The 14,379-nt window shown below is 41.2% G+C and overlaps 1 protein-coding gene across 5 annotated transcripts in view; it reads right to left on the bottom strand.

Moving 5' to 3' along the window:
- The window catches only part of MYO1B (myosin IB), a 199,730-nt gene that overhangs the window by 62,549 nt on the left and 122,802 nt on the right, over positions 1–14,379 (bottom strand). For all 5 annotated transcript variants that reach the window (XM_010860845.1, XM_010860844.1, XM_010860847.1 and 2 more), the window contains exon 7: positions 11,026–11,089. In XM_010860845.1, the coding sequence (XP_010859147.1) occupies positions 11,026–11,089 (64 nt within the window). The remainder of the gene's footprint in view (positions 1–11,025; positions 11,090–14,379) is intronic.

Below are 14,379 nucleotides of genomic sequence, written 5' to 3'. Positions count from 1 at the left end.
TCATGGACCAAGCTCCTCTGGGGTCCTAAGAGTACCAGCATAGTTTTAGAAGAAAGAACTCAGTGCCTGGGCAGAGTCTTCACTGAGACACTGCTGCTGCTGCTAAGTCTCTTCAGTCATGTCCGACTCCGTGCGACCCCAGAGACGGCAGCCCACCAGGCTCCCCTGTCCCTGGGATTCTCCAGGCAAGAACACTGGAGTGGGTTGCCATTTCCTTCTCCAATGCATGAAAGTGAAAAGTGAAGTGAAGTCGTTCAGTAGTGTCCGACTCTTAGCGACCCAATGGACTGCAGCCTACCAGGCTGCTCCGTCCATGGGATTTTCCAGGCAAGAGTACTGCAGTGGGGTGCCATTGCCTTCTCCGCACTGAGACACTAACTAATCTTAATTCCTCAAGCCTAGAAGAAAGTAACTACATGAAAAACAGAAACAAATGCTCCAGTTTACTTCATCCTTTCATGAAGCTCACTTACTGCTCACCCACCATATGACAGAATTACCTGGGATGAGCCCAGCACCGACTACACCCCTGAAGACCTTCTTCCTCTGGACCTACAACTGTCACACCTACAGCTGTCTCAATCACTCTCACCACTCAAACCAAGGGCAGCAGCTTTGTCTAAGGTGGGCTGCCAACACCCTTGAGAGAGACAGCAGAAGGTGGGGATGAGAAAGGCAGAATGACCATGTGTCCTTCACCTGTGAAAGCCTGCAAAACCCAGGCTCTCCCCATAGCACCAAGAATCCCACTATGCTGCCCTCGCCTCATGGGGCACCTCAATGATGATGACGAACAACTGTTCAGTGCCACTCACCCAGTTACACTCCACAAGCAAACTGTACTACTTACTTCAAGACACGAAATCAACTTCAGAGCCCGTGACAGGGACACGCTGTGCAACAGCAACACGGCCAGCCTCATGTTTGGCACATTTGAACACATGCTCACACACAATGGGGAGCTTAGAAACAGTGATGGTTGTATGATTCAGCAGATAAGAGTCACCAAGTTAATGAATGATATCCGCTTATGCAGTGTGGAAAGGAATGCTGGCCAGTATACTCCTTGTACCACACATCCTGATATAATCAGTGATCACTATCACATTCAAATCTGAAACATAATACAACCTGAGTTTAAAAGAAAAAGTGCAGGAGGGGAAGTACAAGGAAACTTTCACTGACCTTTTGCTCCGCATTCAATACTTTTCATTTATTATCATACCTCCTCTGAAGTTGATTTTACAAGCCCCATATTGTAGATGAGAAAACGAGGCAACACATTGTTACTAAGCGACAGAGCCAGAATGCAAAGCTTTAGGAGACTAAGGTATCCTGCTTATGTGCTTTATAATTTTCTTTCAAACAGAACGCTAAATCCATAAACACTTGGAAAGGCTGAGACTATTCTTCACAAAAAATGTTTGACTTCACCTAAACAACTTGATCACAAAGTGAGAGCCTTTTACTACAAAGCAGTTAAGGGTTTTACCACGTAAAATGCTATGTCGATTATCCCAGAGCTTATTTCTTTATGACTTTTCTTTAAGTTATAAGCTTCGAGGCAGAAAAGTAATCAGGAAAATGTTTGCTCCCAAATAATTTACTAGTGCTTAAAGCCATTCCCTATTCTATTTTTTAAATGTGCGTGCACCAACATAACCTAACAGCATGAAGCCATATCAAATAATTACTCAAATAAATTCAATTCACTCTAAGGACTTGCCACCTGAACATTTAAATTTATTTAAGTATGACCCTGACTTAAGGCAAAGCAAAACACTGCCATGGCCTCCTCTTTTGTTTTAGATGCTTCTGCTACCACTGCTAACAAGACTGCAGCTCTGCTAACAAGACTTAATAAAAAGGAGTACAGGATACACCAGATATTTAATAGAGAAGACAGTAAAATAATCTCCATATATTCCATATATTCCAGTGAAGCTGCATTCCTCCCTCAAGACATAAATCTAAGTTCATATTAAATTTGATATAAGTTAAAGTGTTCATCACTCAGTTGTGTCTGACTCTTTACGATCCCATGGACCATCGCCCACCAGGCTCTTCTGTCCATGGGATTTCCCAGGCAAGAATACTGGAGTGGGTAGCCAATCCCTTCTCCAGGGAATCTTCCTAACTCAGGGATCAAATTCACGTCTCCTGCTCTGCAGGCAGATTCTTTACTGTCTGAGCCACTAGGGAAGCCCATTTGATATCTGATATAAATTTAAGTTTAAAGGGAAGAAAGAAACCTATGAAGACATTCTAAAGGGGAAAAGCAATGGGAAGGGACAAAGAAATTCTAGAATCAGAACTTCCCCCCTGACTCCACCATGACACTGACACCTGACTATTAACAGCACCAGACCAATTGAGGGGCTTTCTTAGTTTTGACTAATTACTTGCTAGTTCATAGCTGATACATGTGCCTGGCACTGAGACAACCTCCCTAAGGCACAAGAAATGAAAGAAGTAAAATGTCCATGTTTGCACCTGTTAAAAAAGAAAGTCTTTTAATAAGCCAAGGAATAAAAGAACAAGTAGTGGTTTCAAAGAAGAAAAAAATTTCACATTACTTGGAGTATAACAGTTAAAAGATTAGATAGCAGGATCAAAGTTTCTTTACTTGACATATAATCTCTCTTCCTGGACAGAAAAGAAAAAGAAATGGTCCAAGATCTTGATTAAAGCTTATAGAAGAATCAGCTTTGCCTGTTTTGCTTGTAAGGCAGGAATGACAATGAGCCCTGCTCCTCGCCACAGATACACACTAGAAAAAAGTGAGTGGCACTGAGGACTTCCCAGGTGGCACAGTGGTAAAGAATCTGCCTGCCAATGGAGGAGACACAAGAGACACAGGTTCAATCCCTGGGTCAGGAAGATCCCCTGGAATAGGAAATGGCAACCCACTCCACTATTCTTGCCTGGAAAATTCCATGGGCAGAGAAGCATGGTGGGCTACAGACCATATGGTCACAAAGAGTCGGACACGACAGAGCAAATGCAAGTGCATGCACGCACACACGTGCACAAACACACACACACACACACACACACACGGCTTTTCCAATGGATCTATGTCCCTTCCCTAATGCGAAATGATACAGTTAGCAGTAATTAAGGACCTGCCACCTAAGTAACAACATTTATCTCCATATGGACTCTGCTGCCTTGGATCACCATCCCTGAAGAAAAAATGTCAAATAACCAGTGATTTACTGGGCATAACTGATGGTAATTTCAATGAAAAACTTGGATTATGAACAAATGTTTGTTCATACATTGGGGTATATATTCTAAAATCAACTCTACAGTGTATTTTTGGAAATATAAAACATTACCCTCAAGATTGACAATTAGGAAGTTTCACTAAAGACAAGCTTTAAAGTAAAAAAGATGAGGCAAATATCTTCTTACAAATCACTCCCTGTGCCCATGTATTATACTAAAAGAAAGCAGACATGGGTGCTCACTCCAGGGCTCTCTTTCAGCCCGGGTCTCACACAGACCTCTGTGTGGCTACATGTCCCAGACTTTGCAAGCCCTCAAACACCTGGTATGATAGTTTTTTCCCATATCTCCACCTCCACGCAGCATTTTCATTTTTAAGAAATCAGCTTAAAGTTCTAACTCAAAAGTCAGAATCCTAAAGTGATAAATCAGTACCAAAGATAGCTGGACATGTTGCATTAAAAGTTGTGAAAGGGCTCTCAGTGTCTACACATGAAAAACCAATTTGGGGTTTGAAACCCTAAGAAAATGTGCCTTATTATCTACCTGATTAACTATGGGTTTTTTGCTAGAATCTGGTTCCATATATATAGCACTTATGCATTTTTACCACGGATTTTTTTCTAATACAAATTTAAAATTTATCTAATAACTGAAAAATTACTCATGTGTCTATGTATTGGAATCTAAAATTTGATGCCCAACCCTGAAATAAAATTAATGAAATATCTAGTCCACAATATCTTATTATTATACACACTATTCTAATAAATCCCAATTCATTTCTTAATCTGAGGTTAATTTAGACATATGTGAACATCTGATTTCTTCTATAGTATTGTATGTAGTCTTATTTCATGATAAACATGCAGTCTTTTCTTTTCATGGTAAACATATTTTTATATAAGAAATAATACCAAAGTAAAAATGAGACAAAGCATCTACTTTTATATAAAGCCATCCATTACAGAGGAACAGAATTGCTCTCTGAAATTTCAGCTTTATTGCTACAGATACTTCACAACCAATGGTGGATTATTTCTGTCTTCTGGAGGGGTATTAAATGTCAAAGTGCTAAAAAAGCCCAGCCTTGAATTATAAACTAGGTGATGTACTGCCTCAGTACATCAAATTTTGATGAATTTTGACTCTAAAGAAGACAGATTACAAACAGACCCTATTTATTTATAAAAACAGACCTTGAATAGTCACTAGCTGTTGAGAACTGATTCATGTACAGGAAAGTCCCCAATTCCACCTCAATACATAACACACACACACAGACACACACAGACACACACAGACACACACACACACACACACACCACCCCACCCACCCACCCACCAAAAACAAAGCAGATTCAAGTTTCCTTTAGGAAGTGTTGTAACAAGCAGTTCTGCTCCCAGTCACCCACTCATCATCAATTAAGCCAAAGGTATAATGTAAAAGGAAGAAAAAAAGCTATAAACCTCAAACAACTTAAAAAGAGTAAAATTATATTCCATATGCTACAAAATGGCATGAGTGCGCCATACATATGGACTAAACAGCAAGCCATGAGATAGCACATAAATTAATTGCATCAAAAATTCAAAAGAAATGTAAAAGAAAAGGAATTCAAAGCAATTCCTTCTACCCATCCCCCTCATCTTTCTAGTAAGTAAGGTGGGCATTTATTCCTGCTTTCTGAGTCCATGTGGAAGGATTTTCTGCAATTAACTCCCCAGCCCAGGAGACCCTGACTCACTCCTCCGCTTGGCAGGAGGAAATACACCTCTGAGCAGCGAAGTTTGGAGAAGAAATGGGCATGTGTGTACAGCTCAGTCCTCTGGTTCCCCACACTGTGCACATTCCGCTCCACTCCCCAGGGGCTGCTCAGTGTGGTCAATACCTGCCCACCTGCCAGAGGACTACTAGCACCCCTCTTGGTGATAAACCAAACCACTTTCTTCAACCTTGCCTCTACAGTAATAAAGCTGCCTTCTCTCCAGCTTGATTCCTATGCCTATTTCTCATGCGTTTCCAAACTGTGTGGGGAAAGCACATTACTTATTAGACTTCTGTCTTAGTTATTTACTTTCCACTGCATAGCAAAGGTCCCAAAACCTACCAGCTTAGACCAATATCATTTATTAACTCATGAGTCTGAGAGTTAGCTTTGTAGTTCTTCTGATCTAACCCAGGTTGGCTGGCAGCTGGCTGACCTAAGATGCTCTCAACTCATACGTCTGCTGGTTCATTCCATGCGTCTCTCATCATCCAGCTGACTCACCCAGGTTCATACACATGAAGGTGATGAGACAGTTCCCCAGAGAAGCAAGAGAGGACAAGTCCCAGCACAGAACCAATTTTCAAGTTTGTCAGTGCACCATATTTGTGAGTTGTTCCACTGACCAAAACAAATCTCACAGCCAAGCCTTATGTCATGAGAGAAGGGACTACTGCAGAGGGTGGATCCAAGCTGAAACACTGTTGTGGCCATTTCTGTAAACAATCCATTGGGTTTAGGCTTTTTAAAATAAAATGGTCACCGATTCTTTCCACACTCTTCCCACTGAGAGGTGCAGTCCACATCCCCCAGCACTGAAAGTGAGCAAACTTGTGCCTACATGGACTGAAGAGTGTCAAAGTAACACTGTACGATTTCCCAGGTTCCTCGGGCTTCTTCCTGGTTCTTTCAGTATGTCAGTATGTTCCCTTTTGGGGCACTCCCTCTCAGAACCTAGCCGGCCTGCTGTGAGAAGCCCAAACCACCCATGCCCACACGTAGATGGCCCTCTACGTGTCTAGCTGAGCCCAGTCCTTGAATGATCCCAGCACAGAAGCCTGACATGTGAATGACAAAGACCCCAGAGGACTATGACCCCCACCATTTGTGTAAGTCTTCCCCAACACTGGGGAAGTCCATGCAGCTGAAGCTCCATATGCTGTAGTGACAAGCCAGCTCTGCTGACTCCATCTGAATTCTTGACCCACAGAATCCAAGAGCATATGACAGGGTGTTGTTTTACTCCACTAAGCCTGGGGTGGTTTACTGGGCAGTAATCATAACTGGACCACACACCAACTTCAACATTTGCTTTCGTTCATAATCACAGGATTGTGTTACTTTTTTCAAGCTGAACAGACATCAGCAACAGAGAAGTTTGATTGCCAACAACTCTGTTAGCCTTTCTGGGATTTAGATAAAGTATTTTTAAATGATTAGCATAGAATTTTCAGATAAAATTATCCAATGAAGAAGCAGCTTTATTATTCAATAAATTTCTCTGTGTCGAATTGTACTTGTTGCACACTAGGTACTTACATGTAGTTAATTCAACAATTATATAATAGACATCAGACACTATTTTAGTTACTGTCATTCAGCAACCATACAAACTAAGTCTCTGTTATTATAGGGTATATATTGGTCTGGGAGCTAGAGACCATCAACAAATAAGTACAATGAAAAGAAGCTAACGTTTACTGAGTGCTTACTACATGCCAGGCCCTGTTACAAGCGCTTTGGATGTTAACAAATTATTCACAACTCATCACAATTCTATGACATCAGCACTATTACCCTCATTTCAAAGATAAAGAAATGAAGGCACAGAGAATTAAGTAATTTGTCTTTTTGTTTAGACATTGGCACACACATGATAAATCACTGAGAGCTGCATACGTAAGATCATGGATATGACCCAAATAATAAAGCAGGAAAACACAGAGCCTACCTATATTTAACCAATTCCATCCTTGTCTCCAGCATTTACTGAGCACCTACGGTATGCCAGATATCACCCTAGGCTCCTGATACGTTACTGTGAACAGGACAATTTTGTCTCCTGTCCTTACAGTTCCCTCAGGTATATATGCACACTTGAAATCTTGAGGCTTCTTCTTAGTATTGGATTACCAAAAAGTTTGTTCAGGTTTTCCTGTAAGATCATATGGAAGAGCCCAAATGAACTTTTCGACCAACCCAATACATCTGTATGCTTTTTAGGAAATAAAATCCCTTGAGACTTGTACCATATTTTCTGCACAGTCTGAATTGCCTTTTACTGCCATAACTATAAACAAGTATCTATAGTATTAATAAAAGCAACAGGTTTCCAAACATTTTAAGTTCATAACATTAGGTTCAAAATCCTCGAATGTAAATGTATAAATTTTATGAGATCAATAAGCATTAACAAATAGTAGAAACAGTACTTCACATCAGCCAAAAATCTGGATATGCATCCATATTTTATCTTCTCTACTTAAGTAAATGTTTGCCATTTTCTCTTTTTGTAACACCTCTCTCCTAATGACACTAATCTCAGAAACACATAGCTTTCAAATGAGATGAAGACAAGTTTTACAGCACACCTCTCTTAGAAAGATAGAGTAAGTTATTGGGCTTTTTCCCCCCACTTCCTGGGTACACAATGGGCTCAAGTGATCCTATGACTTTTTCAAGGTAATAATTAACCCAAAGCGTCTTACACTTTTACTAGCTGGCCGCTAACAAAACAAGCAATATAGACTTCGTACAAAATGGCAAATCTTGTCTTCTTTTAACTAAGATCATGGCATCTGGTCCCATCACTTCATGGCAAATAGATGGGGAAACACTGGAAACAGTGGCTGACTTTACTTTTTTGGGCTCTAAAATCACTGCAGATGGTGAGCACAGCCATGAAATTAAAAGGTGCTTACTCCTTGCAAGAAAAGCTATGACCAACCTAGACAGCATATTAAAAAGCAGAGACATTACTTTGCCAACAAAGGTCCAACTAGTCAAGGCTATTGTTTCCAGTAGTCATGTATGGATGTGAGAGTTGGACTATAAAGAAAGCTGAGTGCTGAAGAATTTATGCTTTTGAACTGTAGTGTTGGAGAGGACTCTTGAGAATCCCTTGGACTGCAAGGAGATCCAACCAGTCAATCCTAAAGGATATCAGTCCTGAATATTCACTGGAAGGGCTGATGTTGAAGCTGAAACTCCCAATACTTTGGCCACCTCACTTGAAGAGCTGACTCATTTGAAAAGACCCTGATGCTGGGTAAGATTGAAGGCAGGAGGAAAAGGGGACGACAGAGGATGAGATGGTTGGATGGCATCACCGACTCAATGGACATGAGTTTGGGTGAACTCCAGGAGTTGGTGATGGACAGGGAGGCCTGGCGTGCTGTGGTCCATGGAGTCGAAAGACTCAGACACGACTAAGCGACTAAACTGAACTGAACAAAATGGCAGATCTTGTCTTCTTTTCTGGGTACAAGAAGCTAACTTTTGGCAGCTTGGTGAGAACAAGAGTGGGTTTACCCATGGCTTTATACTCCCTTAAGACAGCAGGCAGCAGTTCCCTGTGGCCACCTATGAGTCAGTCCTCTGTCTATACTGGGTGAAATTTCCTGCTCTCACCACTAATGTTTCCCTCTCCTTTTCAAACCAAAGGATACTCTAAAATACCAGGGTGTTCCCACTACCACAACTTTCAATATTATTTCATTGTGGGAACAAATGGTAACAGAGACCATTTGAAATCCATTCATGATGATATATTAATCTTCACTGGAAATGAACTGAGTGTTTACTATTTATTCTCCATGGATACTGCAAGGACTAGGGACAGGAAGACATTTCTGTTTGAAATTTGAAACTTCAAAATGTAAAATCCAAGTGATTTTCTAATACTTGCAATCTAAGTCATCCTTAAATATTTTCCTAGAGTCCTCAAGAGTAACATAGGTTCAGTCATCTCAGAATGTTCTATAATAAAGACAGTTCATTTATTCTCATTTTAAAAATAATGTGCTATTCAATTAATAACTAGAGCTAATTTCTCTTATAAAATACAAGTGCTGTAAATGTGTTATAACTATCTTTCAGAATAAAAGTTAATCATTTCTTAAAAAGGTGGTCTTAAAATTGAGGCTACCTTTTCCTGTACAGCTCTCACCAATTGGCATATACTGTGAAGGAAGCTTGCCTGACAAACTTGGCAGGGTTATAATCATTTGCTTTTGGTGGCATCATAAATGGTTTGCATGAGTACTTCTGCATCCTTATTTGACATTTAAAATCATTTAACATAAGTTGCACCACCCTAGCCAATTTCACTTCAGATTAAAACTTCCTCTTCAAGATGTTTCCCCAGTAACAATACATTTTTGCAAATATGGATAATCCCAATGGATGGTACACAAACTAAATTAAAAAATTAAATTATTTAAAAACTACAAATGGTAGAAATGGGAAGAACCATGGAATTCATCCAAGTCAGTTCTATTGTTTCCAAGATGAAGAAACTCTAGCCCTAGAAGTTTACTCCATGAGTTGTGGTTTTTAAAAAATTCAGCTGCACGGTGTGCCCAAATTCTAAAAACACTCATTTTGGAATCAAATGGCATTCCTCTGGTTCTAGAGTTTGTCAGGAAGATCTCAGGGGCCACCCGGGGGTCTAGGGGTTCTGGCAACTCATTTCCTCTTTAACCAGATCAGGCCTTGTTTTATCTGTTTGATATTTGGAGTAAAATTTTATTTGGAGAAAGAATGCCACTACTATAACAAAAAGCAGTGCTTCAGATATCTGAGCCAATTTGCTTTTTGTCTAGTACAGGCTTAGACTGCTTTCATTCTAACAATCCTAATAGCATCTTAGGGCAGAGAGGAGCCAGGGGAAGGTGGGGAGGTGGGGTGGATCGGCAGTGTGGCCCTCAAAAAAACAAGAGGGTAGCTAGGCTGTGGCTCCCACTGGATGGGCACAAACCCTGAGTTGTCATCTTACACATCCCAAACGAATCAGATGAAATCAACAGGAGCAGAGACATCAGGATAGTTCCAAAGCGTGGATGAAGGGGCCTCATTGACAACAGGTACTGACCACTGTGCCCCCGAGAAAACTCTGCGCCTGGGACTGTTGAGTAGACCTGACCTAATTTTGTTCCTTTTTTCACCTTTGACAGAGAATGTTTCACTACAATCACAAATCATGACTAAAGAAAACTAAATAAATCTGTTTCTACCTAACAGGTGTATCACATTTCAATTATCTAAATACACTTAAAGACAAAATTTCTTAAAACCTGAAGAACAGGTTTTTCTCATCCTATCAGATAAATGTTATCTCAAAAAGTTATTAAAATCAAAAGAGACACTGATGTATAGAACAGTCTTATGGACTCTGTGGGAGAGGGAGAGGGTGGGAAGATTTGGGAGAATGACATTGAAACATGTAAAATATCATGTAAGAAACGAGTTGCCAGTCCAGGTTCGATGCATGAGACTGGATGCTTGGGGCTAGTGCACTGGGACGACCCAGAGGGATGGTATGGGGAGGGAGGAGGGAGGAGGGTTCAGGATGGGGAACACATGTATACCTGTGGCGGATTCATTTTGATATTTGGCAAAACTAATACAATTATGTAAAGTTAAAAAATAAAATAAAATTAAAAAAAAAAGTTATTAAAATCAATTATTATTTGTTTTTTTTAACCATAATTTTGTTAAAGAAAACAACTGTTGAAGAATCTTTTTTATTACTGGATTGGCTACAGAATATAAAATACAGTTGGGCTAATATTTATTTCTTTAGCAGATTTCTAAAAAATTTCTCAAAGGCAAAGACTCTGATCTTTTAAAAAAGACTTGGAAATTAAATACTATAAAAACAATCTAAAATGCATAGGTTTAAAATCTAACTGTAAGAACAGGAAATGTATCCTTATAGCTATTTCTTAAAGACCCAAGTATCTAAACTATTCTATTTACATATTAATATATATTTTACTATTCTGAACTTCTTTAAAATACTCACAGTTACTTATCACTCCTCCCAGTGGATCGCCTTTAAAATCAAATTCAATATCCATATATTTGCCCTGCAAAAGAAAGAATTTGTGAGTTAAGTTCACCTCAAAATATTCAGTCTGTATCTTAAAACATAGCATAATAAGCCCTTTATGCATTGGTTTAAATGTAATTAAGAAGGACATAGTTTATGTAACCATGATGCAAAACAACATGCCTCCATAAATCAGATCAGATCAGATCAGTCGCTCAGTCGTGTCCGACTCTTTGCGACCCCATGAATCACAGTACGCCAGGCCTCCCTGTCCATCACCAACTCCCGGAGTTCACTGAGACTCACATCCATCGAGTCAGTGATGCCATCCAGCCATCTCATCCTCTGTCATCCCCTTCTCCTCTTGCCCCCAATCCCTCCCAGCATCAGAGTCTTTTCCAATACTAAATACTCCATTAGCTCAAACTGAACATATCTCATTGCTAATTTAGGAATACATCTTCTCAGCCATCATAAGACTTTTCCATTTCAGATATGTGCTTCAAAGCTCTTAATGGTATGTTTATTCAATCCAAAAATGAAAACCAGAAAACATAAGTATTTCTTGCATATGCACTAGCTAGGAATATAAATTATTTCAGTTTTATAGGCAAAGTATGTTTTAAGCCATGACTAGACATTTCAGACATACTGGATGGTGGATAAAATGGAACACTTCAAGTTCTGTTTTTACATCTACTCAAATCAAATGCACGATTATGTGGTGTGACCACCTCAGAATCAAAGGCTGATCATTATTATTCTTTTTGGCTTTTGATCTAGATTATACAGCAACATATAACTCATGCTCGTATTACACTATATAGATGGAGTCTCAAACACACAGGAATACACGTAGAGTCTCTCATACTATGATTTGTAGAGAAGAATCTCGAATCATCTGGTTAAAGAGTAACAAATATATCAGAATAACTGACAGCTGTTTTTTGTTTAGAAAAGTGTGTGTTGATCTAATAAGTTGTCTGGTTTTGTTTCATATTCTACCTTAGTCAGATCTATGGTTTATAAGTAATTCTCCCAGAGAATTAATTTAATTCTATTTTTCAAAATAATGGTAAAGGAGAAGAAACACAATCCCATGGCACACAATCAATGATGCAATCTGTGACTTTTTATTAGATTGTGAATGCTCTCCTGCCTTCTTCACTGTCATAGGTCATCTGGCCTCTTTAAGTCTTCACTTACTCATTACGAAGATGTCCATCAAGCATCTCCTAGATACTAATGTAGACACAAGGGAAAGCAAGGCATAGCTCCTGCCCTCAAGGAACTTACAGCCTGGGGGAAACTGGGACATAAACAGGACATAACCATGTACAGGGTTGCAACCTACATGGGTCATGGTGCTGTGCACAAAGAACAGAGGACCGGGGCAGTGTGGGAGATCTTCCCCGACTTAAAGGCGAAGTATCAGGAGAGGTTAGGCAGGCAGGCGCTCAGGGGTCAGGGAAGAGCAGGCTTAAGGACTGGCACCCATGAGGATACTAAAGGAAGCCACAACATCATGACACCAACATTTTCTCCTGACACAAAAGTCTTGTCATTCAAGGTTCCTCAACAAGGATGCAGTGATCAGACTTGCCTCTTTCTAAGATCACTCTGGCTGTGTAGAATGGACTGCAAAGGATCTAGGTGGCAGAGGGGACAGCACATGGAGAGAAATGGTAGTTTGTCGCTGGAGTGGCAAAGGAGGAAACTAAACGGAGTTGAGAGCTACGAAGGGAGTCATGATGACAGGTTGCAGTTAGACGCAGAAGGTAAGGAAGGTTGGGGTCAAGAATTCCAAAGTCCAGGTTGAGATCCAGGCAATCAAGAGCAGTGCTCTGCAGGAGACATGGGGACCCCAGAGCCAAAGCAGCTATGAAGGAGGGAGAAACAGTAACTTCACAAGAGAGTCAGAGGTTGACCAGAGGAGACAGGATGACTTTGATGGCAGGTGGTCCCTGGGCATAGGAGGTGACAGAGCTGGAACACAGGAGGAGGGACGAGTGAGAGACAGGAGTGTATGTGAACTGACATGGGGATAGGGAGGTGTCAAGGAGTGGGGTTAAGTGAGTCTGCAAGCTTTGAAGATGATTCTGTGAAGCAGGCATAATACCATCAGCTGAGAATAAAGAATAGGAGGTTTGAAGTGAGTAAACCCTGTGGAGAAGGGAAATGGAAACTGACCAGGGCTCAACTCCAGGACAGCACTGAGAACCCAACGGATGCCCATGCTGACAACATCCCCAAGGCGTGGTTCTGATCCTGCCACCAGACCACTGACAAATAACCAGGGGCTTCCCGCAGACTACAAAACCAAGTCTGAGACCCTGACCCTGCTTCTCCAAGCCCTCCAGCTGGGGCCCAGACCCATCTTCCCAGTGCTCTGGTCCACGGCTCCATTCACAGAACCTCTGGCCTGGCCACAAACTCTGGCAAATGCAGGTCCACACTGGCTTCTCCCCCTCAGTTCCTCAATCTGTAGTGCCAGTTCCTTGGGCTCACCACTTGATTTTGGCTTCTTTAAATCCTGTGGACCTGCTCAGGACTGTCCCTGCCCCGGACTCCTCCAGCTTCTTGAGTCTGAGCTTCCCTAACTCTTCATCTGTACTTGTCATGGGGAACTTACTAGTTTCTGTGTTGTAATTCTTTTCAGACATGTCCATTTTCCTGACTAGGCTCTAAGCTTTTTCAAAATAGGTATCCATTTATCAACAAATAAATGTCTCCAGAGTCCACTATGGCACCAGCTTATTCAAGCTCCTAGGGCCACTTTAGTGAACAAGGGGCTGAAGAGCTCATTTCCTCGGCTCCTACTCTCCAAGGCCAATGAGGATGGAAATGGGAGAAGAGAGCAGAGTTAACTCCAGAGCCCGATGAATACCTTCAAAAATGAAAACAGGGTGAAGTCACAGAGGCTACAAAAGGCATCATGGAAGTGACATCTGAGATAAGACCTACACAATACGAGATGCCAATCATACAGAGAACTGGGGACAGAGCGCATTGGCCAAAAGGACCAGCAACAGAAAGGCCCAAGGCCGGGAAGCACTCGGACATGCCTGACCATCACAAAGGCCTGTGTGGCTGAGGCCTGGGGAGCCCAGTAAGGGTCGGTTGGGCAGCCTAGCTTGCCCTAGGAGGATTGAAGGAGCCCAGGCTGTTTTCCAGGTACAAGGGGACCACAGAGGCTGTCACTGGCAGGGGATGGCAGTTTGCAAAGATCACTCAGGCTGCTAGTGGGGAAAGGACTGCAGGCTGCAAGAGGACATGCAGGGAGACCTAAGCTTAACTATGTTTAAAAAAAAAAAAAAAAAAAAACAG

Source organism: Bison bison, unplaced genomic scaffold, assembly GCF_000754665.1.
Source record: "Bison bison bison isolate TAMUID 2011002044 unplaced genomic scaffold, Bison_UMD1.0 scf7180017864471, whole genome shotgun sequence".
NCBI lineage: Eukaryota > Metazoa > Chordata > Mammalia > Artiodactyla > Bovidae > Bison > Bison bison.
Note: the sequence above shows the minus strand (reverse complement) of the source record. Positions and strands in the feature narration are given on the sequence as shown.